Source organism: Trichoderma asperellum, chromosome 4 (assembly GCF_020647865.1).
Source record: "Trichoderma asperellum chromosome 4, complete sequence".
NCBI classification, from domain to species: Eukaryota; Fungi; Ascomycota; class Sordariomycetes; order Hypocreales; family Hypocreaceae; genus Trichoderma; species Trichoderma asperellum.
This window is the reverse complement of record NC_089418.1, coordinates 1204107-1230863: the sequence shown is the minus strand read 5'-3', so window position 1 is coordinate 1230863 and position 26757 is coordinate 1204107. Positions and strand designations below refer to the sequence as shown.

The 26757-nt window shown below is 47.1% G+C and overlaps 10 protein-coding genes and 1 non-coding gene across 13 annotated transcripts; 5 read left to right on the top strand and 6 right to left on the bottom strand.

Moving 5' to 3' along the window:
* Positions 1 to 384: 384 nt before the first annotated feature.
* Positions 385 to 2698, top strand: TrAFT101_006808 (uncharacterized protein). Of its 2 annotated transcripts, XM_066127881.1 has the most exons (7): positions 385 to 585; positions 904 to 1075; positions 1129 to 1363; positions 1418 to 1584; positions 1633 to 1890; positions 1949 to 2150; positions 2229 to 2698. In XM_066127881.1, the coding sequence occupies exons 3-7, from the start codon at positions 1224 to 1226 to the stop codon at positions 2527 to 2529; spliced, it is 1068 nt and encodes a 355-aa protein (XP_065983994.1). In that variant the 5' UTR covers positions 385 to 585; positions 904 to 1075; positions 1129 to 1223; the 3' UTR covers positions 2530 to 2698. The 2 variants fall into 2 exon arrangements, with proteins under 2 accessions (XP_065983994.1, XP_024758456.1); XM_024902676.2 differs by having other exon boundaries at positions 385 to 1075.
* Positions 2699 to 4222: 1524 nt separating this feature from the next.
* On the top strand, positions 4223 to 5711 carry TrAFT101_006807 (uncharacterized protein; the record flags this gene model as incomplete). Its single annotated transcript, XM_024900721.2, has 4 exons — positions 4223 to 4461; positions 4529 to 4754; positions 4831 to 5523; positions 5579 to 5711. The coding sequence occupies 4 exons, from the start codon at positions 4223 to 4225 to the stop codon at positions 5600 to 5602; spliced, it is 1182 nt and encodes a 393-aa protein (XP_024758455.1). The 3' UTR covers positions 5603 to 5711.
* Positions 5712 to 5945: 234 nt separating this feature from the next.
* Positions 5946 to 7574, top strand: TrAFT101_006806 (uncharacterized protein). The gene is made up of 3 exons (XM_024902675.2): positions 5946 to 6215; positions 6302 to 6571; positions 6626 to 7574. The coding sequence occupies exons 1-3, from the start codon at positions 6045 to 6047 to the stop codon at positions 7529 to 7531; spliced, it is 1347 nt and encodes a 448-aa protein (XP_024758454.2). The 5' UTR covers positions 5946 to 6044; the 3' UTR covers positions 7532 to 7574.
* A 138-nt stretch (positions 7575 to 7712) lies between these two features.
* TrAFT101_006805 lies at positions 7713 to 7799 on the bottom strand. Its single transcript has one exon. It is a non-coding gene; the product is annotated as a tRNA-Arg (tRNA).
* Positions 7800 to 7995: 196 nt separating this feature from the next.
* Positions 7996 to 10046, bottom strand: TrAFT101_006804 (uncharacterized protein). Of its 2 annotated transcripts, XM_066127880.1 has the most exons (2): positions 9774 to 10046; positions 8145 to 9718 (listed from the first exon to the last, which is right to left on the bottom strand). In XM_066127880.1, the coding sequence occupies exon 2, from the start codon at positions 9597 to 9599 to the stop codon at positions 8241 to 8243; it is 1359 nt and encodes a 452-aa protein (XP_065983993.1). In that variant the 5' UTR covers positions 9600 to 9718; positions 9774 to 10046; the 3' UTR covers positions 8145 to 8240. The 2 variants fall into 2 exon arrangements, with proteins under 2 accessions (XP_024758453.2, XP_065983993.1); XM_024908528.2 differs by having other exon boundaries at positions 7996 to 10046.
* A 1753-nt stretch (positions 10047 to 11799) lies between these two features.
* On the bottom strand, positions 11800 to 13377 carry TrAFT101_006803 (uncharacterized protein; the record flags this gene model as incomplete). Its single annotated transcript, XM_024910050.2, has 1 exon — positions 11800 to 13377. The coding sequence occupies one exon, from the start codon at positions 13375 to 13377 to the stop codon at positions 11800 to 11802; it is 1578 nt and encodes a 525-aa protein (XP_024758452.2).
* A 644-nt stretch (positions 13378 to 14021) lies between these two features.
* TrAFT101_006802 (uncharacterized protein) lies at positions 14022 to 15902 on the bottom strand (the record flags this gene model as incomplete). Its single annotated transcript, XM_024903351.2, has 2 exons — positions 14022 to 15411; positions 15475 to 15902. 2 exons carry the CDS (start codon positions 15900 to 15902, stop codon positions 14022 to 14024), a joined length of 1818 nt encoding a protein of 605 aa, XP_024758451.1.
* Positions 15903 to 17517: 1615 nt separating this feature from the next.
* TrAFT101_006801 (uncharacterized protein) lies at positions 17518 to 17763 on the top strand (the record flags this gene model as incomplete). The annotated part of the gene is made up of 1 exon (XM_066127879.1): positions 17518 to 17763. The coding sequence occupies one exon, from the start codon at positions 17518 to 17520 to the stop codon at positions 17761 to 17763; it is 246 nt and encodes an 81-aa protein (XP_065983992.1).
* Positions 17764 to 17913: 150 nt separating this feature from the next.
* TrAFT101_006800 (uncharacterized protein) lies at positions 17914 to 18372 on the top strand (the record flags this gene model as incomplete). The annotated part of the gene is made up of 1 exon (XM_024910049.1): positions 17914 to 18372. The coding sequence occupies one exon, from the start codon at positions 17914 to 17916 to the stop codon at positions 18370 to 18372; it is 459 nt and encodes a 152-aa protein (XP_024758449.1).
* Positions 18373 to 21884: 3512 nt separating this feature from the next.
* On the bottom strand, positions 21885 to 23942 carry TrAFT101_006799 (uncharacterized protein). Its single transcript, XM_024902674.2, has 5 exons — positions 23584 to 23942; positions 23488 to 23523; positions 22942 to 23426; positions 22010 to 22880; positions 21885 to 21947 (listed from the first exon to the last, which is right to left on the bottom strand). The coding sequence occupies exons 1-4, from the start codon at positions 23876 to 23878 to the stop codon at positions 22101 to 22103; spliced, it is 1596 nt and encodes a 531-aa protein (XP_024758447.2). The 5' UTR covers positions 23879 to 23942; the 3' UTR covers positions 21885 to 21947; positions 22010 to 22100.
* A 544-nt stretch (positions 23943 to 24486) lies between these two features.
* TrAFT101_006798 (uncharacterized protein) lies at positions 24487 to 26289 on the bottom strand. Its single transcript, XM_024902021.2, has one exon. It carries the CDS (start codon positions 26199 to 26201, stop codon positions 24645 to 24647), a length of 1557 nt encoding a protein of 518 aa, XP_024758446.1. The 5' UTR covers positions 26202 to 26289; the 3' UTR covers positions 24487 to 24644.
* Between the last annotated feature and the right edge of the window lie 468 nt (positions 26290 to 26757).

Here is a 26757-nt window from a genome sequence, read left to right as displayed (position 1 = left end):
AACATGCTATCAAGTCGGTACTCTGCAAACGCCTAAAGTAACTCTCATTATATTATAATCTTGAGGTAAGAGCACGTTTCTCGCTATGATAAGCTATGCAACCGATCATTAATTTGATTCCATACTTTTCACTATGGTGCTTTTTCTGATCCTCAATAATAGCTACCTTATACTATATTTTCTACTCCGTAAATGGTACTTTCGCTAATCGTTGCCTCCTGCAGCTCTTATATACATTGAGCTGCAACGGTAACCTAAGCGATGCTACCCATCTACGTTTCTCTACCCCGCGTTTTATATGACCTGACAAATGGGTAATAAAAGCAAGGAAGTGCAAACAATCTGCAAATAATCAGCATACATAAGCTACAACTATTACGCGCACTACAACGAACTTGCAGTATAGCATTTCATTTACTTCTCGGTTTTCTCATCAGATATCTCAGAGCAGCTATTTGTTATAGTCAGTGAGAAAAGTATTCAACAAGAGGATATAAATGGCTCTGCCAACTCATTGTCGAACTAGCATACACATGAGGAAGGGGTGTCATCGGCTATGAGAAAATATGCTTTTGTTTCACTATTGTACGTGAATATTTCTCTTACGGTCCCTCTTTTACAAATACCCGCTTGCCGGGAATCAATGGATTTTATGTCCGGACAAAAGTGCATCCTACCTAGATCCTGTAGGAATTCATTCGCTGTTTTGGGTTGAAGCATATAGGTTCACAGATAAAATTGTATGATCTGTATTTACAATCAGCGTACAAGCTTCTTCTCTGTATTTGCCCTTATACAATTGACTTTATTTTTCAAATAACCAAAGAAAATTTTTTAAACATGGTTTCGTGGCCAGCGTTTTCACTGGATAATCTCAAGACCACTTCTGAGCAGGCTTACCAGGGACCACCACGAAATGTAGACCCCATCCAAGCGTACAAAGTCAAGCCCGAGCTTCTGCCACCAAACTACGAAATTCAGGGTACGGACCCGGCCTCCAAAATTCTCTTTGTAAATGTAAATATTATCGAGTCAAGCGGTCGCGAACCTTACATAGGTTCCGTATACATCCAAGGTTCGTGCCTAAGTGCTCAGACTATTAAAGCAAAGAGCAACTAATACAAATAGGTGAGCGTATCGTACGCGTTGGAAACATTCCCAACGAAATTGAACTGAAGAGAGACCCGAGTGTTACTGTATGCGATGGAAAAGGTCGCACTATCATGTCTGGTCTCGGGGATGCCCATACACACATGACTTGGAACGGTGGTGATATTAATCAGCTTGGGAAAATGAATGCCGAGGAGCATTTACTGCTGACAGAGCAAAATGCGAAGTGCTACCTAGACTCTGGTTATACTATGTAAGTATCCCATCTTTGTAGAAATCGAGCCAGTAATTAATTACGTGCCGCTAGGTGCTTTGGTGCTGCGGCTGCAAAAGATCACCTCGACATAGCTGTTCGGGATGCTATCAACGCCGGATCTATCCCCGGGCCTCGTTCCCTTGCAAACGCGCGTGAGATTGCCAAAACAGATGGCGAACTGAGTCCCGATATCAGTTTCATGGCAGACAAGGTTGATGGTTAGTTCAACAGCCCAGTAGCACGATATTTGGCTAACCAAGAATTAGACTTCCGCCGCATTGTCAAGTCTATCGCAGATCTTGGCGCTGATAATATAAAGCTTAGTATGTCCGGGGAGGCTATCACTGAGATTCGTTCGGCCGAAGACTGCTATTACACAGAGGAGGAAACCAAGATAGCTACCGAGGAGGCGCACAAGTTAGGTAAACGAGTCTGCACCCATGCCAGAGCCCGGGAGTCTGTCATCCAGTCCGCAAAATACGACGTCGACGTTATTTTCCACGCCTCATATACTTGTGACGAAGGTACGATTTAAAATTTAGTTTTGGATTGGTGTCTGTTAATGCTAAATGTCAGAGATAGGCATGAAGCTCCTCGAGGAGAAGAAGGACCATATTGTCGTCGCTCCTGCAATTAACTGGCTCTGGGCGACTCTCTATGATGCTGAGCCCTTTGGATATAGCTTCAACGCTGCAGAGACCATGGGCTATAAGAGGGAGACTGAAATCGCTATTGCGGCATTAAGGGAGATGCATCGCCGTGGAATTATCGTTCTGCCAGGAGGGTGAGTTGCCCCATTACACTGCTATTCGTTCGAGACAATTGAGTAATAGCCAACTCTGTGCTAACAACGTGAATGCAGTGACTATGGCTTCGCCTGGTGTCCGCATGGTACATATGCGCGGGACCTCGTTCATTTCCACAAGTTGCTGGACATGACTATACACGAAAGCATCATAGCGGCTACTGCGGGAGTGGGAGCTTTAATGGGTCGCCCACATGAGCTCGGCAAGATTAGGCCCGGATACTACGCTGATTTGATCCTGGTCGACGGAGATCCTATTCAGGATATTGAAATCCTTCAAAATCATGATAAGTTGAATGTCATCATGATCAATGGGCGAATCCATAAGGCCGGGTCTGATGATTTCATCAAGAACTAAAGAGTCAAGAAACAAAGTAATAGCAAGCAATATTCATGTTGTGATGAACGGACCAAATTCGAGTGTACCACTGGATAAGTGATTCAGTGGGGGACATAATAATTAGCAATTAATTTTAGCAGATGAATCAACTCTATAGGATTATTTTTTAAATGAAATCGCAGTTGCTTATTGCTCTACATCCAAAAAAATGCTCGAGAGGCTCTACAGCCTATTCGTCCACAATTGCGTTATGCCAACGCCAAATGCTTGTAGACATGAAGAGTTAGATCGTAGGTCTCTCTATCTAATAAGTCTATTCCTTCTTTCAATGATGACTAAATAGGGGATTGTTTCGCCACACTATTGATGGATTTGTCGAACGCAAAGCAAACCCAACATCTATCGAACAAGACGAGTTCTAGAATATAAATTCTGGCCCAACGCTCTCTCAGCTGCTTGAATTGCAACAATAGAAATGTATTCATTTCTTAATATAATCTACATCTCAAAAATAATCCCGAATCTAGTGTGAATCCGTTCAGATGTGAAGAAACACAAATTGTGATAAAACTACGTGTACATTGCATGTTTCCCGACTCTGAAGCTTTTGATGCCTCCTGATTGCCCCCATTATATGTCAAATGACCAAAATACTAGAAATATAATGTGCTCACTTATTTTCACTTGCCGTAGCTCCTGTAGTGATGGCGAGTCTCTTTGTTGTTCTACTTAGAGAACCACAACTGCAGGAGTTGACAGTTCATCTGCGCATTTACTGGATGGCTTTCGGTAATCAATTAATTGGAGATATAGACGATATAGACGACAGTCTCATGAAACGGAATTTTCACTAAATCCGATAAATTTTAGAGTCCCTTACGGAGTATATCTTTGGCCTATATCCGCAGCATGAGGACTTGATAGCCTGACCTCATGTGTGGGCGGGGTATTTGATATGTGTATTTAATATGCTTAGAGCATATATGGATTAAATCTGTTGCTGAAAAGGGAAAAATCCGCTGACAGTACAATTGGTTGAGCCTTAAAAATCTTGATGGGCGCTACGGTGTACCTTCGCCCCTCGTATCTCGCGTAATGACATGGAGCACAAGCAGAAGCCCCTTGATTATGAGCATCGCTATTAGGGGTAATGTCTTTGCTATCCGCATAGTAGCTACTAACCTAAGAACGGTATTTGGTCGACTAGCTCATATGACTAGTGACTCATAAATAAAAGGAGCTCCGTATGATATACTTAATTATGAAATAGGGTGTTTCCTCTTTTTCTGCAGAGATACCTCTTATGACTCCCCTGGCCAGCACATCATAAATTTTTAGCTAGGCGAATGCTGGATGGATCGATCTCTCCAGTGGAGGCAGTCAGCACACTAGTACGCTTCTGCCTCGTATACCCGATTTGGTATACGACGATGACCGCTAACATTTGATGAAAATATACTGTATCTCGCACTTTCTTTGACTGTAGTATTGCATATCGGAGATATATCGCAAGTGTAGGGATGCTTGCCGAATTAGGTATACGAGAGAGTATCACACCGAATGAGATATGGTGCTTGAAGAAACTGGAGCCCATGGTTGAAGAATTAGATATAAAGTGAGACGTTGCCATCAAGAATCCCAGACGATTTCTTCAGCCAAAAAACATAGAATTGCATTGATTTATACACTACTATACACTCCATCATACATCATGTCCGCCGCTCCTAAGAAGAAGGTCAACAACCTCCCTGCGCCTGCACCTCCAGCCAAAAGTTTGCTTGGCTATCATCGCCAGTTGTCACCCACGGCCGCAGTTAAAGTCAGTCCTCTCTGCCTCGGAGGCATGGGATTTGGGACGGCATGGGAAGACATTATGGGTAGCTGCGATAAAGAAGCTTCTTTTGCGCTGATGGACTACTTTTATACTCAAGGGGGCAACTTCATTGATACGTGCGTTGCCAAAGTCATTTCAATCCATCAACGAAAAAAAAAATATGCTAACTTCTAATGTTCCTAGAGCCGGAAACTACCAATGCGGAGAGTCAGAGGAAATCATCGGCGAATGGATGAAAGCACGAAATAACCGAGAGGAAATTATCTTGGCCACCAAGTATACGTCTGCTTGGCAGTTGCACAACCAAGACACAAAGATTCAGTCTAACTATGGTGGAAACAACAAGAAGTCTCTAGTGATATCTATCGAAGCTAGTCTCAAAGCACTACAAACATCCTACATTGATTTGGTTAGTTTTTGTCCTCTTTTCTCTTTTTGATACGTGTCTTGGTCTGCTGAATGAACTAATTTCGAACCTTTATTAGTACTATGTTCACACCTGGGACTTCACAACTAGCATCCCAGAACTTATGCACTCTCTGCACAATCTCGTCGCGGCCGGAAAAATCCTCTATCTAGGAATTTCTAATACCCCAGCTTGGGTTGTCGCTAAGGCCAACGAGTACGCTCGCCAAAAGGGACTGACTCAATTTTCTGTCTTTCAAGGACAGTGGAATGCTGCCGAGCGAGAAATCGAGCGCGAGATTGTTCCTATGTGTATTGACGACGGCATTGCTATGGCGCCATTTGGTGTCCTAGGAATGGGTTACTTCCGCACTTCAGCCCAGCGAGAAGCTGAGAAGGAACAAGGAGCTAGAGAGGGTCGCAATGTCCCTTTCGTCGACAAGCCCCAGAAGACTGTTATGGCTGATACTCTGGAGAAGCTAGCTTTGGCTCGCGGCACGTCTATCACCAGCATAGCCTTGGCCTGGGCTAGAACCAAGGCCCCATATGTCTTCCCGATTGTGGGTGGTCGCAAAATCGAACACCTCAAGGCCAATATTGAAGCACTGGGCATAGATCTGACTGATGAAGAAAAGAATGCAATTGAGGATGCTGTACCCTTCGACTTTGGATATCCTCAGACATTTTTGGGTGGACCAAAAGGCACTCAATATGCGAAAGATGCTTGGACAACGAAAAGATTGGGACACTTTGACTGGGTATCACCGCCGCAGGTACGTTGACATGGAACTTGACACATGCTATCCTACCTATATTAACAAATTGCAGGCACCTAAGCCTCATCCTTTGTAAAAGGTAGCGCGACCTTAAAGGCAATTGAATGTTTGTAGCTCATTAGCGATCTGCCATTTTGAGAATAGGCTAGCTGCACTATTATCTAGACGACGCTTGGAGAATTCAGAATATAAGATTACATTATCATTCTTATACTTGAAGCTAAGCTATCACCAGCTAACCAATCATCCATATTCGTGTCATTGAGTCCCAACTATCACTCTAACATTTCTTCGCTAATGCAGCCCTACAACTAGCGCCGACTTTGAGTTACACGTATGTAATTAACCGAACAAAGCCAAAGCACTGTGTCAGCATCTTGGCCGCACTTCATCATGCCGCCCTGCCGCTAGCGAGCTTCAACCAGCGAGACTTATTTAAAGAACTATTCACGCTTCTTTCCATACAGAAGTCAATCCGATAATTGCAATTTCCTCTTCTTTTACTGTGCATCGAAGCAATGGCAGCGGCTCCCACCGGAAACTTTGGGGTATTTGCCATCTCAAAAGCGGGAGAGAGCCCAATACTTACGACTCCACGAGTAGACGATCATGGACGTGAAATACGCCAACGGAGACGACACGTCAAGTCTCGGGCTGGATGTTTGGCATGTAAATCATCCAGAGTCAAGGTAAAATGGCAATCAAATTCAACGTCTCAATATTCATTAAAATGTTCCAAGGAGAGAAGGACAAGAATTGACTGACAGTCTTACAGTGCGATGAGTTCCAGCCTGTTTGCGCGAGATGTTCAGCCAAAAGTATACCTTGTCAGTATGACTTTAGCATCATGTCCATGTTACCAAACTATCCACGGCATCAAATCCACTGTCAGAGATATGGCAATAGCTCCGTCCCGAGATCTCTTGGACTGGGCCTTGATATGAGTGTCCTACAGCTCCTGTACCATTTTGATCACCACACCGCCTCGACACTTGCCTTTGGCGCCTGTGTATGGAGAGATGGGGTGATTCCTCTGGCACTCAATGTTCGTTGGTCAAGGGCACTCTTTTATAATTCGATAAGTGCTAATGCTAGCCAGGATGAGGTTGTTATGCATGCAATCCTAATGATATCCGCCTCTCACCAGCATAGCATCTCGCCCGATAATGCTGCATACATCAAAGCCATGGCCTATCATCTAGACCTTACTCTCTCTGGTTTCAGGGGTCTCTTGGCACAAGGCACAGAGAATTGCAATCACGATGTAGTCATCGCTTGCTCTCTCTTGCTAGTCCACTATGCTTGGTCCATGCCCTTCTTTGCATATGCAGACGACAAAATCGATATGAGAAGCGAGCCAGACAGGCTGCTCAAATTTGCTGCAGGTCTCAAAGCAGTTATCATGAGCACGAAACAAGATGAAAGCTATCCTGATGGCATTTTCAAGTCTCCCTTGTCCGGCGCTACCATCCAAGGATTCCAAGATTGGGAATCAGCTCTAGTTACTATATTCGACTTTCGAGAATATTTCTTTGGTGCTCAGCCAACCACTTCGGATGGTTCTTTCGGATGCTGCATGCACCATGGATCTTACAATGCTTTTGATCGGCTAGCTCCTCTCTTAAAAACTATGGACGCTGTAAGGAACGGTCATGCCATCCATCACTTGATACTTCAGATACGGATATATACCCTCTTCTGGCCCTCCAAGGCATCAAAAGCTTTTGAAGAAGAATTTGCCGTAAACCAAACTGAAGCATGTGTTGTGATGCTTACTTTTTACGCCACCGCATGGTGGCTTCTTTCCGAGAGCGTGTGGTGGGCCAGAACTCGAACAAAAGTGATGTGCGAGTCCATTCTCGAATGTTTGGACAAAAACAACAAGGATGAGAATTGGGAAACAAATATTGGGAACATCCGTCACTATTTTAAATTTACGCCAAATGAGACGGATGGATGGATAATTGGAGATCCGGGATACCACCCAGCGAAAGAGTTTCAATAAATGCGTTGGCAGTATATATATATAATTTAAGTAGGGATAGAGGTGTTACATTTACATGTATTGCATATATTGATTTTCATTGTCCATCTTTTTCCAGTTCTAGCAAAATATTCAGACCCTTTATGTATTTAAAAACTAACTGCACGAAACCTACCCACAAAAAGACAAAAATATATCGAAGCGACCACGCCAGGAGTCGAACCTGGAATCTCTAGAGGAGGTGATTCTCAACCGAAATCTAGCGCCTTAGCCATTAGGCCACGCGGCCGATTGATCTTGTTGTTTTGAATGCGCATTCTTGATATTCATAAATCTATACGCAATCTACTGGTTAAGATTCTAGGGAAATCACGATATATAATCCGCGGAGATTTTGCGAATGTAGGCTGTGGGAACTAAGCGTCGGGATTTATCTGCGTGGCAAGTGGGCAATGCGGATATCATACAGTGCCTCGTTGTAGGTGGTAAAGTTGTGCCCGGAGCTAATGCCGATGCTGATTGCCTATTTCGGCAAGAAAGATGGGCAATCATTTGATGTCAGTATAAGAAAATTAGGTATGTGACCTTTAAATTTGACCTGCCCTTTGAGGTAAATGGCAAGACGAATAAGTACGGGATAGATAATATTGGAAAAGAGAAGAGAGAGAAAAAATATCGTTAACACTGTATAATGATTCTAGACATAGGACTCATCCTCAACAGTCTCAGCTCAATGGTCTTCTACATTTTCATCTCTTCCTGGGTACATGATATCTTGAACCCATACAGCTCGTACAAGGTTAACAAAGACAAAAACAAAGATAATGACCATGCAGATGCTCATTCCTGTAGTCACCCACTGCATACTGGTACTGGCCAGCTCTTTCCCGATAGAGATTGTTGCTAATGTAAAGCCTGTATTGGGAAACACCATAGACCACCAACCCAGATGGAAATACTTTGGCGGCGATGAAACAACAGCAACGACGGCAATACCGAACCACCAAAAGCTGAGGGCCCAGAGAGATACAGCCACTGAAACTGCAATGACCCTTATGACGCTCTTCTCGAACGCTAGCTCTTGGATACTGCCAGGCACTCCATTCGCCATGCCAATCAAAGCCAACGCTGTGAATGCTGGTGGACCAACGCACATGAAAAGACCAGGGCGATGTTCTCGGTTCGGAAGACCAGACTGAATCAAGCGTCCAATCATGTGCGAGTACATCAGTATGGCAACCGACATCCCAAGGCCTTGGCATGTTAGCCCAGCGACGAGAATTGGCATAGCGGCGATATCAGGCTGTGTTGATGCTATGACAGACGCAATCGTCCCGGAAAGCATAATTGGAAAGATTGGCAAAATTAAAGTTGGCATAAAGCTCTGGAGATTGAGGCTATGAACAGCAAAGACGTAGCTGTATTGACCAATAGCTAGCACGGCTGTTAAAGCGACGTATATCCAGAAAGCTGCTTGTATAGCCCATTTCAGTCCTTCATGATTGTCTGGTATGGCATATCTTTGGGTACTTGTAATGATTGTAGCGACGGAGAGAAAGAAGGTCGGGAAAAAGAAGCCTTCTCGTGGGTGACTAAGGGAGCGGATCATTTCGCCTGTGTGGAAGGCAAATCGAGCTGCCATGGTCAATGTAACCAGCGAAAATATGATAATGTTTACGATATAAACCACCAAGCCAATAGTTTTCAAACCATTGAATTGATTAGGTTGTGCAAATATGAGCAAGGATAGCCCTCCTGCGCTCATCGGTAGAGTATACCAAGCCCACGTGAAGTGTTGGAGTCTCTGTCGTATAGATAGCTTCGGCCTATTTGGATCGTAGATATCGACTGGTTCCTTGGTAGTTTCCTCGTCGTCTGCGTGCTGCTTCTCGTGTGTTGGTGTATTAGTGCGAGTCACGTCGTCAGAAGGCACTCGCGTGTGGTTGGTGGCGCTAGTTCTAGGCCTTGCTCTCTCAGTAGTGTCGTCGCTAATGGGAACAAAGAACTCTTGAAGTTCTTGACCCTCAGGCTCGGATCTTCCAGGAGCAGGTAGGCTGTCCCATGTTAGAGACTGTGCTTTATGGGCCATAATAGATGATGTCGTGTGGTGTCGAGCAAGCGACGGTTTGGAGAAAAGAAAAAAAAAAAAGTATACTAGTATATAGTATGCTGGAAAACTCCGTAGAGTCGAAATGTTGGATTGATGAGCTTTGAACACGTTAGGAGATTTCACATCTAAATATTCTAGAACATCCTTCCTAACCTTGTTTGCTTTCTGAGCGCAGGTGAAGCCAGGGCCCCAGCGACTTCCCGACATGTATCTCTTAGACGGGTGGCGGTACAGGGAGCTGACGCAACAAATGCAAAGCCCAGGTGCCATAATTAGGTATCAATAGGCAGCATGCCTCATTTCGGTAGATCGGTTAGCTACAGTGAGTTACATTGGCTACCTCTCTGTGGCCTTGTCATGTATCAAACATCTTGGATATGCCAGCCAAGATGATGTATGGCAGAAGTCCCCGACCATAGCACCGGCACTTGCGCCGCTCTTAAAAGCCGATCGCACTAATCGAGTGTGGAAAGGGAGCAGTCAATTTGGCTATCGAGTCAATCTGCCGGTAAACTCTCAGGGGTTGATACGATCTTCAAGGACTAAAATAATGTCCGTATCATGCCTCGGAGCGAGGTAAGAATTCGCCAAGTCTCCTATCACTTTGCCACAATCATGGTGGAGCCTTCAAAGATAAAGTATAGAATAGTAGGTATTCTAATGACTATGATGAACTTGATGATCAATTGTGCAGTTGCTATGGAAAAAGGAAAAACTGCTTGAGCAAACTCATGCGAGCTTGATAAAAGGGCGGATCCTGTGACCGCTCAAATAACAATATCTGTTTGATAGCACGCATATATTTGCGTCATCCTTGACCTAGATACCTATATAAAGTCCAATACCTAGTCTAATCGCTTCTATTTAAAAAAAAAAACTGAAAATCTTTATGAAAGTACACAATGTAGAAGATAGCTCCATACCCCTACTTTGCTAAGGTAGTTTGTAATACTTTTATATTCGTTAGTATAAGTATCTTTTAAGTACACTTGATACCCACACAATAAGCTTGGCAACTACAGAGATAAGAAATTTAGCATGGTCGTATGCACCTCAGAAACTGTCCTGAAGCGCGGTATTGCAACTATGGGGCATGCAGGGGCGGCATGAAGTTTGCTTTCAAGGTTAATCCTAGCGCTGTAGACGGAGAGTCCGCAGATTCATTTTTCCATAGTATATACGGCAGAATGCCGCATGTCTGCAACAGAAAAAAGAGCCACAGCCCAAGACTTCACTCTGTTCAAGAACTGCGTTGAGATGGATTATACTGTAAGTACATGCATGTAGGTACTTGGGTGCAAGTGATCGGCAGCTTGGCCTTGGGCATCGGTGAGCCGGTACCGTGGCAGTCCGATAACAAAAAGGAAGCCTACGCAAACCAACAAGTAGGAAGATAAAAAACATTTTAAATTTCATCTCTTGGCATTACCTATGATCGCCTTAAGATACATACAATGAGCCCAAGTATGGAGCCGCAGAGTTGTAAATGAGACAGCTTACGCGTTGCCATTCAGTGCCAAGCAAAAGCTGCGATAGCAAGCTCTCAAGACGTGCAAGGATTCTGAGTCAAGGATATTTGCTGCAGCAAGCTTTAGCGCGACAACTATAATGAGACAACTGAGACTGACATGCACCGCCTCTATATTGTCCACGCATTGGGCCGCTATGTTGGCAGCCCCCTGTTAAATAGAGTACTATATCGCACGTTCGATCTGGCGCTCGCCACGTGCCAAGATCAATTAATGACGATTATCATCAATTCACAAGGCGTATTCAGGTTCGTAGAATGCCCAAGGATCCCTTCCTGTAAGGGCGACTAATACCGCTTCACTTGGAAACTGTAATTTCGGTATACAGATCTGCATAGGTTGGGTCTGCTAATTTTCTTTCTATAAATTTCTTATCCATAAGCGATATGCTCAGCCTCTCGAGAGTTGCGCAACACTGAAAAGGGGAAATTTTGAATGTGGCAAATATCACATCGCTGCTCTGGGCTCTCATATACGACAAAGCAAACAACTATAAAACCATAGATTCAGTTCCATGCACATTCGGCTTCCACTCCTTGGCGATAGTAATAGCTATAAATAGAAAAGTATTCTTCATCGTACAGTTGAGCTAGTCAAGGATTCTTTAGTGCCCCCTTCAGCCAAGACTGGTGATCGACAACTAAAACGTTTCAAGTGCTCATTTCATATTTACTTCTCGCCCTCAACTTCTCCCCATATGCCCTGAAAATCCACGGAATCGGTGCCATGGCCAACGTCACAAATCCCAGAATGCTTGTAGCCCACCCTGCGCCAAGGCGCTCATACATTTGCAGCGCAAACAATGGAAACGCGGCAGAGAGCAGATACCGGCTGAACATCATGGCTCCAGACGCCGATGCTCCATACAACGGGCCATAGGCGTCCAGCATGAAGAGATTGGCGCCTGCATAAACAAGCAGAGAGGATAGCATAACGAGGCCTTGGAAAATAATAGGCACAATCCAGTGGACGTGGAAATGCACCGTCCAGCCAACAATAAAAAGACAAATCGGCAACAGGAGGCTCCCAATCAGAGCAGACATGAGCCTATTCTCCGACGGCAGCGGCTCATCGTCATCATGGCCAAGCTGCCACTCAGACAGACGCTTCTGATAAGACTGAAGATCAATCAGAACTAGGGGCACCGCTGCAAGCGCCGTGCCGCACATGAGCCCCAAATACGACAGCGGCTCACTATCCACCGACCATCCATAGTAGGTCCGAAATATCCACGGGACAGACACGACAAATGTATACAGCAGACCGAATAGGAATCCGTTATACACACTGACCAGAGTGACAATCGGCTCGGTAAACAGCATGTGCAAGGGCCTCTGAATCAGGGTCGTGAAGAAATATCTAAACGCTCGTCCAGGCGAAGTTCGCTGCGACGCCGAGTCTCGTAGTCCCAAACGCGTAGCCCGCCGCTTAAGAATAACCTTCTTGTACGTCTCGCGAGTGAAGCATACAGGGATATAAAACGCCACAGTGATAAATATAGATATCCATTGCGTCCACTGCCAGGGTTTGGCGAGGAGAACAAACCCTCCTATCAACGGGCCCAGAGCCGCTCCAAAGGAGGGCACGGCATAGTATCCTCCCAGACTGACACCTCGATACCGCGGTGGCGTGAAGTCGAGCAGCGTTGCCGGCGCATTGTTGATCAGGGGCGAGGCAAACACACCAGCGAAGAACCGGCAAGTTGTGAGTCCGCCTATCGACTTGCTGAAGCCAGAGCCAAGCAAAAATAGTACGAATACTGGAGTTGACAGCAGAAACACGGATTTTCGGCCGTACGTCTCCGAGAGTGGTGCGCCGACCATAGGCCCAAAGGCAAGACCAAGGTTGTAGAGTGATAGGGGTAGAACAGCGACAGTCCGGCTGCAGTGAAAGTAGGAGGCGACGACATCCTGCGCGGGCGCATACATTGATCCGGCTATGGTGCCAATCATGGCAAGCATGGTTATGGCAATGGTACTGAATATCCGCAAAGAGGCAGAGAAGTTGCGAGGGTTGTCTGGATCCTCTGCACCGGTCCAATCGTAGGCAGCATTGATAGTCGGAGGGAGGGCGATGTTAGGCTCTTCATACCGGCTCTGTTCTTGATCATGGCCCTGCTTCTCATTTTGATGATATTGATCTACTGCTACCGGTGCAGTATCAATAGTAAATCTAGATGCCGCCATCTCACTTTGTGGAGACTCTGGCGGCAACGTCGAATGGCCCATGTTGTCCCGTACACTCTGTAATCCAGCTATTAATCCACAGTGAGCATCTGGAAACTTGTCATGTACATCTTCATAACAGCCTCGTGTTCCACATCCAAACTTGTTTGAAAAAGCACAATTTTCCTTCAAACAAGCTGTAGCAGGCTTTTCGCGCACTAATCTTATAGTAGGATTTGCTCAAAACTCCACGTCATCGTCGGTGAGGGAAGCGAAAAGCAGTAAAAGCTTTCAGAAAGGAAAATGTGCGCCTTTTAAACTAAAATCAAAAACTGTGAGATCTGCGCCTTCTCGCGTTGTCAATTAACAATGCGAGCAGGGTTCTTCGTCTGACGTCGATAATTCATCGGGTTCAACTACCGAAATGCCGGCGTAATTATCGTTCTGTGCCCGCATCCGGATTCGGCGCCCTAAAATTGCCCCGGACTACTAACTGGTCCGTCAACAATTGGTTTTAGCCGCGAAGGTTTTGTAATCAAGATGACTCAAAGACAAATTGGACAAATCTTGCTTGTATTCAGGTTATAACGGAAAATGGTGAGAGGTAGAGGATATTCATTATATTAAGTATGTATATATATATATAAATTGCTATACGTTATTTTGGTATCATATCCGTCCTTGCGTCAACAGAGAAAAAGAAAGGTTTAGGCATCCACATCGGCAGCCTTGCCAACACCGGGTTGGTTCTGGCCGATATACTCGGACTTCTTGAGCATGTTCCACTTGTCTTCCTCGGAGTCGAGGTGGCGGAAGCAGAACCAGAAGGCAACACCACCAATGAAGGCAATGATGGCGACGGTGGTGTAGTTCCAGACCAACAGGGGGTCATCAGACAGAGGAGTGAAAGCCTCGCCAATGGCAGCGGAGACAGCACTCATGAACAGGTTGACACTCATGACCAGAGACTTCATGTTCTCAGGGGCCTTGGAGTAGGCATACTCGTAGGAGGTGACGTTGGCGAAAATCTCGGCAATACCGATCAGGATGTAGGGCAAGCACTGGGCCCAGACGTTGATGGGCGCGGGAGGGCAGGCAACTTTCTCACCATCGATGATGGTGGTTCCGTTGGCGCGGTTACCGCAAGGGCTCTTCTGGTAGATGTAGTATTGCATGACGGCAGAGGCAACCATGGAAAGGGCAGCAATCAGGAAACCAGTGGCCATACGCTTGATAGGAGTAAAGGCAATGCCAATCTTGCGAAGACCAGGGTAGAGGAGGTGATCGATGAGAGGAATCATGATGACGATGGAGATGGGGTTGAGGTTCTGGATAATGTCGTTGGGGACGCCATGTCGCTCCAGAGTACCGGCTTGGATGGTGAGGTTACCGGTCATCTGGTTGTAGGACAGGAAGAAGATGGGCAGGAAGAGGAAGACCTTGCAGGCCATCAGACCACGGCGGACCTCATCAACCCAGGCGTCATCGTAAGTCATCCACTTGGGGCGCTCGCTAAGAGAAATGCGCGAGGGGCGAGCAGCATCCCAGTTGATCTTGAAACCCTTGGACTGCTTGCGAGCATACCAGAACATCTGCAGGAACTTCTGAAGCAGAGAACCGGTAGGAGGAGTGAGCTTGTACTGCTTCTTCTGGCTCCACAGAACGAAGGGGGCAAGCAGGAACATGCCGGTAGGGATGAGGAAAGCAAGCCAGAAGCCGACATACTTCTCAACGTAGACCATGCTGATCTGACCAGCAAGAGATCCGATGTTGATAGCCAGGTAGAAGTAGAGGAAGATACGGGTGTTGGTCACAGCGGGATCAACGATGACGCGCTCGCCAGAGGGGAGCACCTTGACGCGCATGCGTGTGTCCTCATTCTGGTCGGCAAGTAAGGGAGAGACGTTTGCCTTGAAAAAACCAGTGCCAGTGCAGAGAGTGATGAGACCGATGATGAAAGCAGCAAAGGCACTGTCCTTCTTGACAATGACAGAAGGGGCGGCGGCGGCGACGAGGATAACGTGAGCGACAGTAGAGATGGCAATGGCAACGTGAAGAGTCCAAAAGCGTCCCATGCGGGCATCAGCAACCCAGGCACTGTTTTCAAATCGTTAGCATCGAAGCTATTTGGAACGAATTGCACACAAAGCGATGACTTACCCCAGGAGAGGCATGATATAGGCCCAGAACTGGTTGAACAAGCTGATACCCATGGCAGCCTTGGGGCCCATTCCCAGGGCACCGGGAAGACCATCGGCAGAGGGGGCAGCACCGGTGGTGGAACCGGGAGGAAGAGGTCGGTTCACGAAGTTGGTGTAGAGGATAGAAGATCCATAGTAGGAGAAACGCTCGCAAAGCTCAACAAAGGCAATGGTGTACATGGCCCACTTGATCTTTCCCGAGACACGGCGCAGGGTGCGCATCTCCTCCTCGGTAGGGGTATCGTCGAAGACTTCCTCATCGTTGCTAGCGACGTCGACGTCGATGTTGGCAGCCGCCTTTTCGTGAAACTCCTTGTCGTCAAGGCCAGCCGCGTGACGATCGGCCTCGGCAATGACGTCGACCTCGAGGCCGGCAGTGTTGCTCATGGTGAATGTAGGTTGAGAGAAGGCCTGGCGAGCTTCTGAATGGCGCAAGTTGTCAACCCAGGAAGATGGAGTGGGCAGAACAGACGGGCTTCACAGCACGAGGAGGAGGAAGGGGAGAAGGGTTGCTTGTCAGGCCGCCGCCGTCGACTTATATAGACAATCCGAGACAATGCCGTGCAAGTCGATTTCTCGATAAGACAGACGGCTGCAGTGCTGTACCCCCCAACTCGACCCATGTATCCGTTACCATGTGCTGACCCGGTCTTGTTTCTCCTCGCCCTCTCTGCGTATCTGGCGTGTGGAGGCGAAACGAGTCGACATCCAGATATCAAACTCGGGCCAAGACCAACAGCAGCCGGAGGGCGATACTCGTTCCAGCAAGGTCTGTGGCAACTAAACAAAAGATCCCGGACCAGTGCCGGGGCCATCCAAGCACGAAATGGCCCAGGTGGAGGGCATGAGAGGGAGTTGGAGGTGCGCGAGCTAGAGCGAAGCGGGGAGGATGCATGGCGAATTGCCCGGATTGATGCTTGCACCACCACCAACCCGCGAGCTACTGGCAGGGCCCAGCCGCTAATCGGGCTGGCTTGCTGGATGCGAGGAAACACTGACCGCTTGCGTCCAGGGCCCCTTGTGCTGTGTGCTCGAAGCACCTCGCTGTGATTACTGGAGTGCGTGCTTGGCATCGCGCATGCTTGTATGTGCTTCGTTGCAACGTTGTGGTCACGGCCGGGCCTCGTCTTCGGTCATTTTGCATTTGATGTGTTGGTCCCTTCATCTGTCTGTCTGTCTAGACTCACGCGCATCCTCGGCAGTCGCAGCTACATGTACATCATCTCCATCATCTCTCGCCAGGAACCCGGATCAGAGCATCAAACACGCAGTCTTCTTCAGCCTCCCGCACCTGTGTCTCACAGCGAGGCTCTCCATCTCCAAGCCCCTACCCTAACCGATCCGGCGACTTGGCACGCCAGTCTGGCTGCCTGCTGCTCTCCAGCACACGACAAAGCCATGTGATGGCGGCGGGGCGGCGACCAGATAGCTCTGCTTGGCATTGTTAGCGATGACACAAACACGAATAATTCGCTATCTAGGCATTACTAGTCGTCTCTCTCCGGCGGCGTTGTCTCGCGTCTAGGGTTTTTCCCCTAAAATAGACGTCTCACAGGCACCTGCATGCGGCGTTCCGCGATTGTGGCTGCGTCCGAGGCCCTTTTTTTTAGAGACAGAAATTCTCCTGTAACCTCAACCTTAAGCTTGTTATGCTTTTTTTCGGCCGAGCCCGTCGAACACGCAAAATCCCACCCAAAACTCGCCGTCACTCAGCAATCAGCCGCCCTAGGCTGGTCCGGGCATGGTGAGCGAACGGCTCTCGACTCACACGCAGACCTCGAGCGAGGCGCCACAGCACAAAAGTCCCTTGGACGCCGCCTCGGCCAATGGCATCGCGCCCATCTGCTGTTTAAGCTCGCGGCTTAGCAGGGTCGACATGCGAGCGAGCTCCACATATACGGATGGGACCCTCCGTTGCGCTGCTAATTTCAAGCCTAAAGTAAAGCTCAAATATCAAGGTTACTTTACAGTAGACGCTGCCCCATCCCGTAGCGCAGTCCGCATGGAGCTGGCTGTTATTGCTACAGACTCCATACTTGTATCCTTCGTCCTGAGAATCGACATTCCAGACCGTCCAGATGCGATTAGCGCTGAGCGACGTCGCCCTGGACGCCGAGAGCCGCCGAAGCACGCAATCGGTGACGACGGCCAAGAGTCATTCGACTCAACCCGCAGCCTCAAGGGGGAGACGCTGGGGATCTCACAGAGTTTATCGCGGCAGTGGGTGGGAGCGCTGTTTACTGTTTAGCTGCCCTCATTGTTCCTGAGCGCCTCCATTTGCCGCTGGACCAGCCCAAGAGCGGGTGGCGTGACGGCGGCGTCCAGCCCGATGAGGGAACCATGCTGCTAATCCTCGAATCCTGCAGCGCTCTTGGACAGCCGGCGCGCTCCCAGCCGCATGGTGGTCGGTCTAAGGCTGCAAGATGGCAAGCCATGGCCATGTGGCTTGTGCAAAAGTCCTCTGCCAAGAAACGTCTACGGTCCCCGAAAGAACGCTACTCATCGCGATCGAGCCATGTACAGCATATCATGTGCTGGCAGTAGTATTCACAGTTTCCAAGATGATGGAATGATGGGCGGTTGCCTCTTCCACCTCTGCCATCAGATGGACGCAGCCCTGGGGGCTCCCCGAGGCCCACAGCACCCAGCCATAGTCATGGATGGCAGCCTTCGGTTGCACATGTTTATCTTCGCCGTAATACGGGGTTTGTGGGTCGCTTGCCACTGGCGTTGCTCAGTTGCTCAAAACTCTCGTAATAGTATCACTGCGCTGAGCGTTGCGATGGAGATGAAAAGCAATCTGTTAGTCAAGATATTGGGGAATATCTGGGGAGAACACCAGTTTCCTGGACTTTGACGGCGGCATGAACCACGACATCTTGATTACCCCATACGGGGTAGACGAAAGCATTGCTAAGGGTCCCTTTGTGATCGATAAACCCAACAAGCTTCAGCTGATAATTAAGGCGATGCTATTGCCGCCACCACAAGTTCAGTCTGCCTTTGACCAAACACTTATTCCGCAGTTGGCCAGCAATTCGTAAACAAGACGGCCAGAGACGGCTAGCCATGGCTGTTGGGCGACTTGGGGTTCGAAGGATTTTCCGCGGGATAAGATCGAGGAGATAGATGCCGTTTTGGACCCTTTCTACCACACCATCTCGACCTGAAGAGCCCATCTCCCTTTGTTATAGCCTGATGCCCTCAGCTGCTTCAGCCCAGTGGGCACATCATGCCAATATCTTGTCGTCAATGCGGAAATTCGGACATGGCAGGACATGTCTTGCTTCTCGGAGTCACCCAACACTTAATTTACTGCAGCATACGCATGCGGAGTGCTTCGTTTCTTAATACTACAAGTAGTAGTACTTTGCATATAGGAGTAATATCAGCAGCCTGGCGACGCCTTTCCAAACGAAGCCAAAGGGAAACACACGCGCGTGCCAAGCCTCCCTAGCACGGCTGCTTTGGGCCAAGTCGCTCGGCCATTTCTCATCCTGCAAGAGCGCCACGAGTTAGAAGCCTTCGACAACACTTCTAGGCATATCCGGGCTGCGCCAAAGGGTGGGGATGGCCGCTAGTAATGGGGCGGCTAGCACTGGATGGTCAAAGGCGACGTTGTGTTCAGTTTGTGCCATTGGATTGCCGAGAATAGCAAAAAGCAGTTTAGCATTTCAGGTGGTGGTTTGCCGAACTTTTGAACTTTGCTTTGGGTGGCTTATGAATAGCCACTTCTCCAAATCGACCCATGGCCGGGGAACATTTTGGTCAACACCACTTTGTTTTAGAGTTGAAAGCTAAAGAAAATCAATTCCTAGAAGAAAATTCTGCTCGGCATTTATTCTGCCTACCAAGCGGCCAGCATAAGCCTCTGAAATCTTGCATCGCAAACAACTGCGCTTTTCCCACTTTGTTGCCATCTCCGTTAGCAACACAGTCGTACCCACAACCGAGCTCTTGGCAATTGGAGGTGAGTGTTGGTCGAATGTGATAAAATGCACGGCACCACACTTTGTTAGCATTAGCGCCTAGTCGGTAACTTAGCATGCGACATGCTTACTCCGTTAAATTTGATACAGAAAGTAAATTGCTATGCCGCGATGCAACGATGCTGAGACAACGTGTATAATGAGTATGGAGTAGCTGGCACGCTTACACAGCCGTGTATGTCATTAGTTTGTCGCTAACAGAAGCACCAATTGGCGGTGGTCTTCAAACTTCGTTTGGCTTCTTTTCCGTCGGGGTGAGATAGATGATCCGTCGGGGTAAGATAGATGATGCCCTGAGTCAGGCAGTAAGACTAGTGCAGCAGCACCATCTTGCGTATCGTCTTGTTCGACTCTAACTCAGCAATCATTTATTTCACTTGGTTGCTATCTCAATTTCATGCAAAACTGTCAAATAAGCCAAATCACATAATAGCTAGTCTCTCTGCTGGAAGCTACTCCGAGCAGATGCTGCTATCTGGGTTCAAAGGCGTAAAGACCGACCCCCCCCCCCACCCAATGTTCCAAGTCGTCCATTTTTTCTTCAGAGAGCTGTACACCGGCAAAGTCTTCTCTTCTTGGAGTGAGAAACTGAGAGTGAACGGCACTTACATCGTTCTGATCAATAATGTTTGAGGGTTGTAAATCGTTATGCATGAAGTTTAGCTGTTCTGCTCCTCTGTCTAGGCGATTCCCAAAAAGAATCTCACTTTCGGAAGACGAGATATTTCGGTTCGCTCTTGGATTCGGATCCGATACGAGATATAAGTTGGCCCCACTACTGTTGGAGGAGGTTGCACAGTGGTTAGCTCGTGTATTATCTTTCGTGTTTGCTCCTTGAAAGAAGATTTCTGCGTGAGGGAGAGATACGGCCATGCTATATTCACTCCGACTCTGGGAATCCTTTGCTGAATAATGACATCCTTTCCTTTAATAACACGTCCCTTTATATATTGCTGGCTTTCGAAATGAGCTTACCTTCCACTGAACATGGTGCGAGGTACCGGCATGGTATTAGGAACTAGCTGCATTGCTGCAACTTCATACTTAAATGCGATAGAATAGTCTCGAGATGACTCTGATCCAGCGTCTCTTTTTCGTAACTAGCATGACTCAATAATTATTCTACCGAGAGCGAACATATCTCGACCCCCCAAATAGATTCTGATACACATAACATGCCGAATCGTACTGCTCGAGACAACCAGATTTATTTTCCACTCTCTCTGTCTTGGTATTCCACGTAGTGGCTTCATAGGCCGCATAACATTCACGTACGTGCGTACGTACGTACGTAATGTTTTGGAAACTACTAATACATGTATATGCTGATAAAAATACGCAGAAAACACTTCAAAAATACATGTAACTTGCTACTAGCATAAGTGCGCAGTTATTTTACCAGTAGTAACGATAGTATTGGGATCTAATCGGTGTAAGAACAATAATTTAAAGGGTTCTCTCCCATGAATAATGCCACTGGGTTTATGTAGAAGGTAATGAAATTTACAAGGTTTTTGAATATAAATATAAAATTATAAAGAAAATTTTACCATATTGGCTTTCGTTGGTGTGGTGCTAAAGCTCTTACATTTTCCTTAGGTAGGAGGCCTTATTTGCTTACATACTTGGTAGGTATGACTGCAGCGTAGTGCAAGGCTAATTGAAGCACACAACGCAAACATTGAAGATATCCCGGCGTGTACCCTCTGAAAGATAACGAGGGCAACGTCGTGATACCTTGGGAATATGGGCAGCAATAAGCTACATACAAAATGCTAGTGCTAAGTTATCAGCAGAAGAGTATTAAATGGAATAGAAGCCCCTGGTTGCTCGGTTCCATGTCATTCATACACAGCAATCATATCCACTGCTTTCTCCTCACACTCAAATCTAATTTGAATTATTCGATACTAACTCTCCCGTTCAAGCATGATCGCGTTATCAACATCTACTCCAATTTATTATGCCAGCTTTCTAGTTGGCTACTGAAACTCCTGGGCTGGAAAACAGTTGATTGTGTAGTGTGCGTGATCAACTTGTAGGCTTCATCATATAAAGCGTATAAACTCAGTCCAGCAAGTAACTGTCACCATTGAAACAATGTTTTCTGCTCCTCAGCGCTGATTGTTACAGGGACTTCATAGCGGATTTGCGATTGAGCCTACCAAGTGGTCCCGCTTGAGTTGCAACCCCTGTAGGTCACTGAGCAGTGGGGGAAAGGCACTTGGGAGTTTGGCTCCCAATGCGGAAAAGCTGCATACTTCCACACACCTTTTCCGTTGATTTTCTTCGGCGGGGTTTAACACGAAGAGCCGAAACCTCTGCTTCTGCTCCTCATCATTTATCCCGAAACACAATAGACTTTGATTTATGTAGGTATTGCCGTATTAAGTCGAAATATGTATTGGACTGTGGATTCTAATGAAAATCCATCCACCATTTACTACATTCAGTCAAGAGATTACCTAGAATAGCCGATGAAATATTTAATACAGAAAGACTCACAGTCCAATTCTTCAAAGGAATCCGGTATTTGATTTGGTGCTGATAATCTTTGCAAATCCCAGCTACTACAGTATGATAACCCCCTCACCAATTAACCAGTTCTTTTAGAGATTTCCCCGGCCATCGGTGGGGGCACAGGCAAGAATCGGGCCTTTGCGCCTGTGATCATCGACATGTAGTACGATGGCTGCCCAATCTGCAATGGTGCTACCACCTCGACATCGAATTGTTCGAATAGGGCTGATACAACTTTGTACACCACCATCTCGGCCAAGTTCTTGCCTGGACAAGTCCTTGGGCCGCCACCCCAATTAAGGCTGTATCGTTCCATAGGGCGCACGTCAAGAGGGTCGCCACCGAGCCATCGATCCGGGTCGTAGGCCTCTGGGTTTGAGCCCGTCACAATGTCTGCATTCCGATGCAGCGCCGCTGGGTTACACCCGACTGTCGTGCCTCCCGGGATGAAGTGCCCATGCATATGCAAACCGTTATCAGGAACTCGGCGAGAAAGCGACATGGTCAAGGCGGGATGAAGTCGCATGGCCTCTCTTGAAGCTGCGCGCGTATACTGCAGCTGAACAGCGCCCGCATATGATAAAGGATTCTTGGCGCTTCGAATTTCTTCCGTTACTTTTTTTTGGACGTCGTCGTGTGTTCCAATCATTGTGAAAATGGCTGTCAAAGTTGAAGCCATTGTGTCATGTCCCGCGCCAAAATTGGTCATTCCCATTTTCCTAAGGTAAACTTCCGTGAATTCAGGTTTATCTTTGTGGAGTTGAATGAGGTCTGCCATTAGATCTATCCGGCGATCTTTACCGGCATTTGGGTTTAAAGCAGATTTGATTCTCCGCGATATACGCTTTCCCACGTCCTAAATTCCTAGTGAGTCAAGACTTGTTTCAAGAAAAGGAAATATTTACTGTTATACTGACAGGAAAGAATGATCTGAAGTTTGGTGGAGCAGGGAACTTCAAGTTCCAGACATCTCTGAATACCCATTCGAACAAATTTGTACCCATCGTCAATTTAGTCAAGGTCGGGAATAGGCCCATAACACTCTTCCTTCTCCAAGCAAGATAACTGTGGCCGCTTGATCCCCAGTCAGTTCCGGTTTTAAGCAATCCCGGAGCCCAAGACAAAACGGAAGCTCCAAGACACTCAACCGCGATGATGTGCATCCATTCTTTCAGGTCTAACTCGGCGCCGTCCAAGGCTTTCAGTCGCGTAATCACTTGGTTAATAACACCGTCGACTGCCGCTTCAAACTTGATCACATTGGATGTTTGGTAGACTCTCCCAATCAACCGTCTCTGGAGTCGATAGCGCTTCATGTCCCTTTCGGAGAGTAGATCTAAGCTATCGACAAAATGAGGACGCAAGAAGCAATCTATTTTTGGCAGGATTAGGCTGGTTGCCACTACAAATGGTGTGTCAGTAAGCAGCTATAGCCTATCATTATGCTCAACACACCAACATACAGTAGAAATCACTCTTTTCAAATCCTTTGGTGCTACCTTTGAGAGCAGTAAGTATCCATATGCCAAAGTGTTCTATTGTTAAAGACCTAAACGTACTGTAGATCTTGTCAAAGGCCTCCATGCTGTTGAACCAAAGTTCATCGGGGCCAACCCGCACTACTTCTCCATACTTTTGGTGCAGTGTGCATGCCAATTCGAACATGCCACCATTTCGAGCGTGATATGCATGCCATATATTAGAAATAGCAGCGAGCTTTGGGCCTGGAACTCGTGCAAGTGGATGGAAGAAGAGCCTATACAAGGCAATTGATACGATGCTTAGCAGCAGCAAACAAATGCCAGAGCCTAGAACGCAAGCGGCATTCCATATTAACCCGGATCCCATTTCCATTCGCAAAACATCTAGCTGGCCGCTAGTAGAACCCAAAGACAAGGCAATCTTAATCGAAGCTATTCATGGCTTCATCTTTCTTGGGTCACAGCATCCAGCGTAATATTTTTGAGCAGCTGTATAATAAAAGTAAAATTGTGGATAGTCCAATCGTTGTAACGAGGGTTATTTGCTAATCGAATTCTACTCGACTACTTCAGGGTAAGTATTTCTAAGCACACAGATAATTCACGTAGCCGTAAACTTCCAAGTGTCGCGTGCCAGGAAATTTGTTGTTAGATACAGAAACGATGATTCCACATTAAATGGCAACTTTTCGGTCTAATTCTGTTCCCTAAATATGTAGGATAGCTTCAACAGAAGGAAAACAGTTTGAGCAAGGACTGACGGGGTAGATGGCGCTAAACGTGAAAGAAGAGATGCCGGCTACATGTATATATAGACAAGCAGTAATTATCACAAGTACGCGTAAATTTAAGCAGTGTAAATAGTTCCCGAATCATTCAACCCTCTAGTGGCATGTTCTAAATTTAGAGGAGACTTGTATAGGGCGGCGAACTTATTCAAGATCCCTAAGCTGCAGAATCTGAGTCTAACCAAACTTCATGCTCCGTACATGTATATTCAAAAGGTATTAATAAATGTCTAATATAATCGCTATGTGGTATGCTGTATCAATCTTGCGGTATGCTTTTATAGTATGAGACATAGGTATCTCAGCACTTGTGGTCTAAATGGTCTATCATCATTCCATCTCATTTCATCTTCATGGAGCAGTTTCCTCCTTCTTCTTCTGTTTGCGTTCCTCTTTTGCCTTCTTTTCAGCCCGCCATTTGATGCCTCTTGCCATAATAAGAAACAATGGTAGGGCACAGATTATGTAGATGAGACCAATCATCGTGAAGGACCAGCCTACACCAATAGCGTTCATCAGAGGAACGATTGCCGCAGTAGCCCCGGCTCCAATCAAGCATCGAGTGAAGTTGTTCGCAGCAGTTGCGGTACCAGCTTTTCCAGGGTGGATGTCGACGAGCAATGTGTTGGACGTGTTGTTGAAGCCAATCATGCCCATGCCCATCAGACAGCTGACGATACAAGGGACCGAAACATGAACTACACGGTCCATGGCCCAGCCCCAGCCGATTAGAGAAAGACCACTGAGGCCAAGCAGCGGAAGCCCAATCTCCAGTCGCACACGCTCAATGGGAAAGTTGGAAAGATCTTGTTGGCGGCTGCGGTCGAGAGGGATGCCGAGCTTCTCGCAGTGTCGTTTATAGTTCCAGTTGATTCCAGGACCAACAACCATGGCGGCAAGAACTGAGCCAAATGCCAGTGGCAAGTACATCAATCCCACCTTGATTTCATCATACCCATACGAGTTTGCAAATAGAGTGGGCATCGCAGTGGCAATGCAGTAAAACCCGGCAAAAATGAGGCTACTGGTGCCAAGAAGGAGCCCAGTCTCCTTCTCCAGCAGCATGAGCAGAGATCCCAGGACATTGGGTGGCTTAAACTTGAACGCATTTTTGGCCGCAGGGACCCTGCGATCCTTGTTCCAACGTGAAGTTAAGATCTGCCAGCCTGATCTGTAAAGTGGTGGTGGATAAATTGAACCATCTCCGACGATGTGACGGCAAGTCTCGGGCAGAAACATGGCAATAAGGAAAAGAGTCACTCCCGCGAATATAGTTAGGAACCAGAAGATAGCTCTCCATCCGAGGGTCTGAGAGAGGGCGCCTCCAATGATGGGACCGAGCGCTGGGGCAAGAACTACAGGCACAACAGTGAAACCGACGTATTGGCCTCGTTCGGCGGACGTGATGACATCTGCTACGACAGCCATGCACAGTGCCACGGTGGTGCTTGAACCAGCAGACTGGAGACATCTAAGGCCAAGAATAGCCCCGTAGCTGGGAGCAAGAGCAAGACCAATGTTGGCGCCAATGTATATTACGAAGCAGATAATATATGCCGGCCGTCTTCCACCACTGTCCGCTAGAGATCCGATGAACATAGGAGTAATGCCCTGAAAGATCATGTAAGTCGTAATGGTAAGATTGATTTTGGTGCTCGAAACATGAAGTTCATCCGATAATTGTGTTAATGCTGGCAAGTAGATCTGAGCTGATATAGGGGAGAAAAATGCTGTGGAAGCGGCTCCAAGAGCCAACATTCGTTTCTGCCATGTTGTGAATATCGAGTACGGAGGCGGCACTGGCTCTTCAACCGTTACGGGTTGTTTCTCCACATCGGTCAGGTCAAGTGAGAGCCGATTCTTCTCCGAATCTGAACCGCTTTTTGTGTCTTCTGGCGAAGAACTCATGATGATGATGAGGAGGATGCCGACAATCTCATCCTTTGTGAAGTTTTGAGAAGAGGAAGATGAAAGCTCAGCATTTATAAAGATTATTCTCGGACCGGGAATAAGCAGGAGGATAAAAAATTCAAGCTCCTACTCCACGCAGGCCAACATTATCGGTCAGTGGTCGGCAACAATGAGCCGTGAAGATCTCGCCGGGGTTCGGTGCCGAAATCGGCAAATCTGATTCGGCGACCGAAACAGGTGGTGATATATCACCATGTAACGCTTTTCTTAGCATTTTGCGGTCAACATCGTGAAAGGGGGTTTTCGAATTCTGGAGAGGCTTTCTTGTACGACGATTATACACCTGCGATGCTGATCTAGTAGGATGCAAGCTGCGCAATGGACCAATTACATTTGGTGTTTTGGGCTTTAACGTCCTATTTTAACCGTGCTCGCTACCTAGCTTCTTAGCTCCATGATCTGCTCTATGCTGGAACAGGTATCATAATCCGTAGCATTGAAGGTGCTTTGCACAATATTTCCTTCATTCTTTCTTTATTCTCGTACTTTTGTC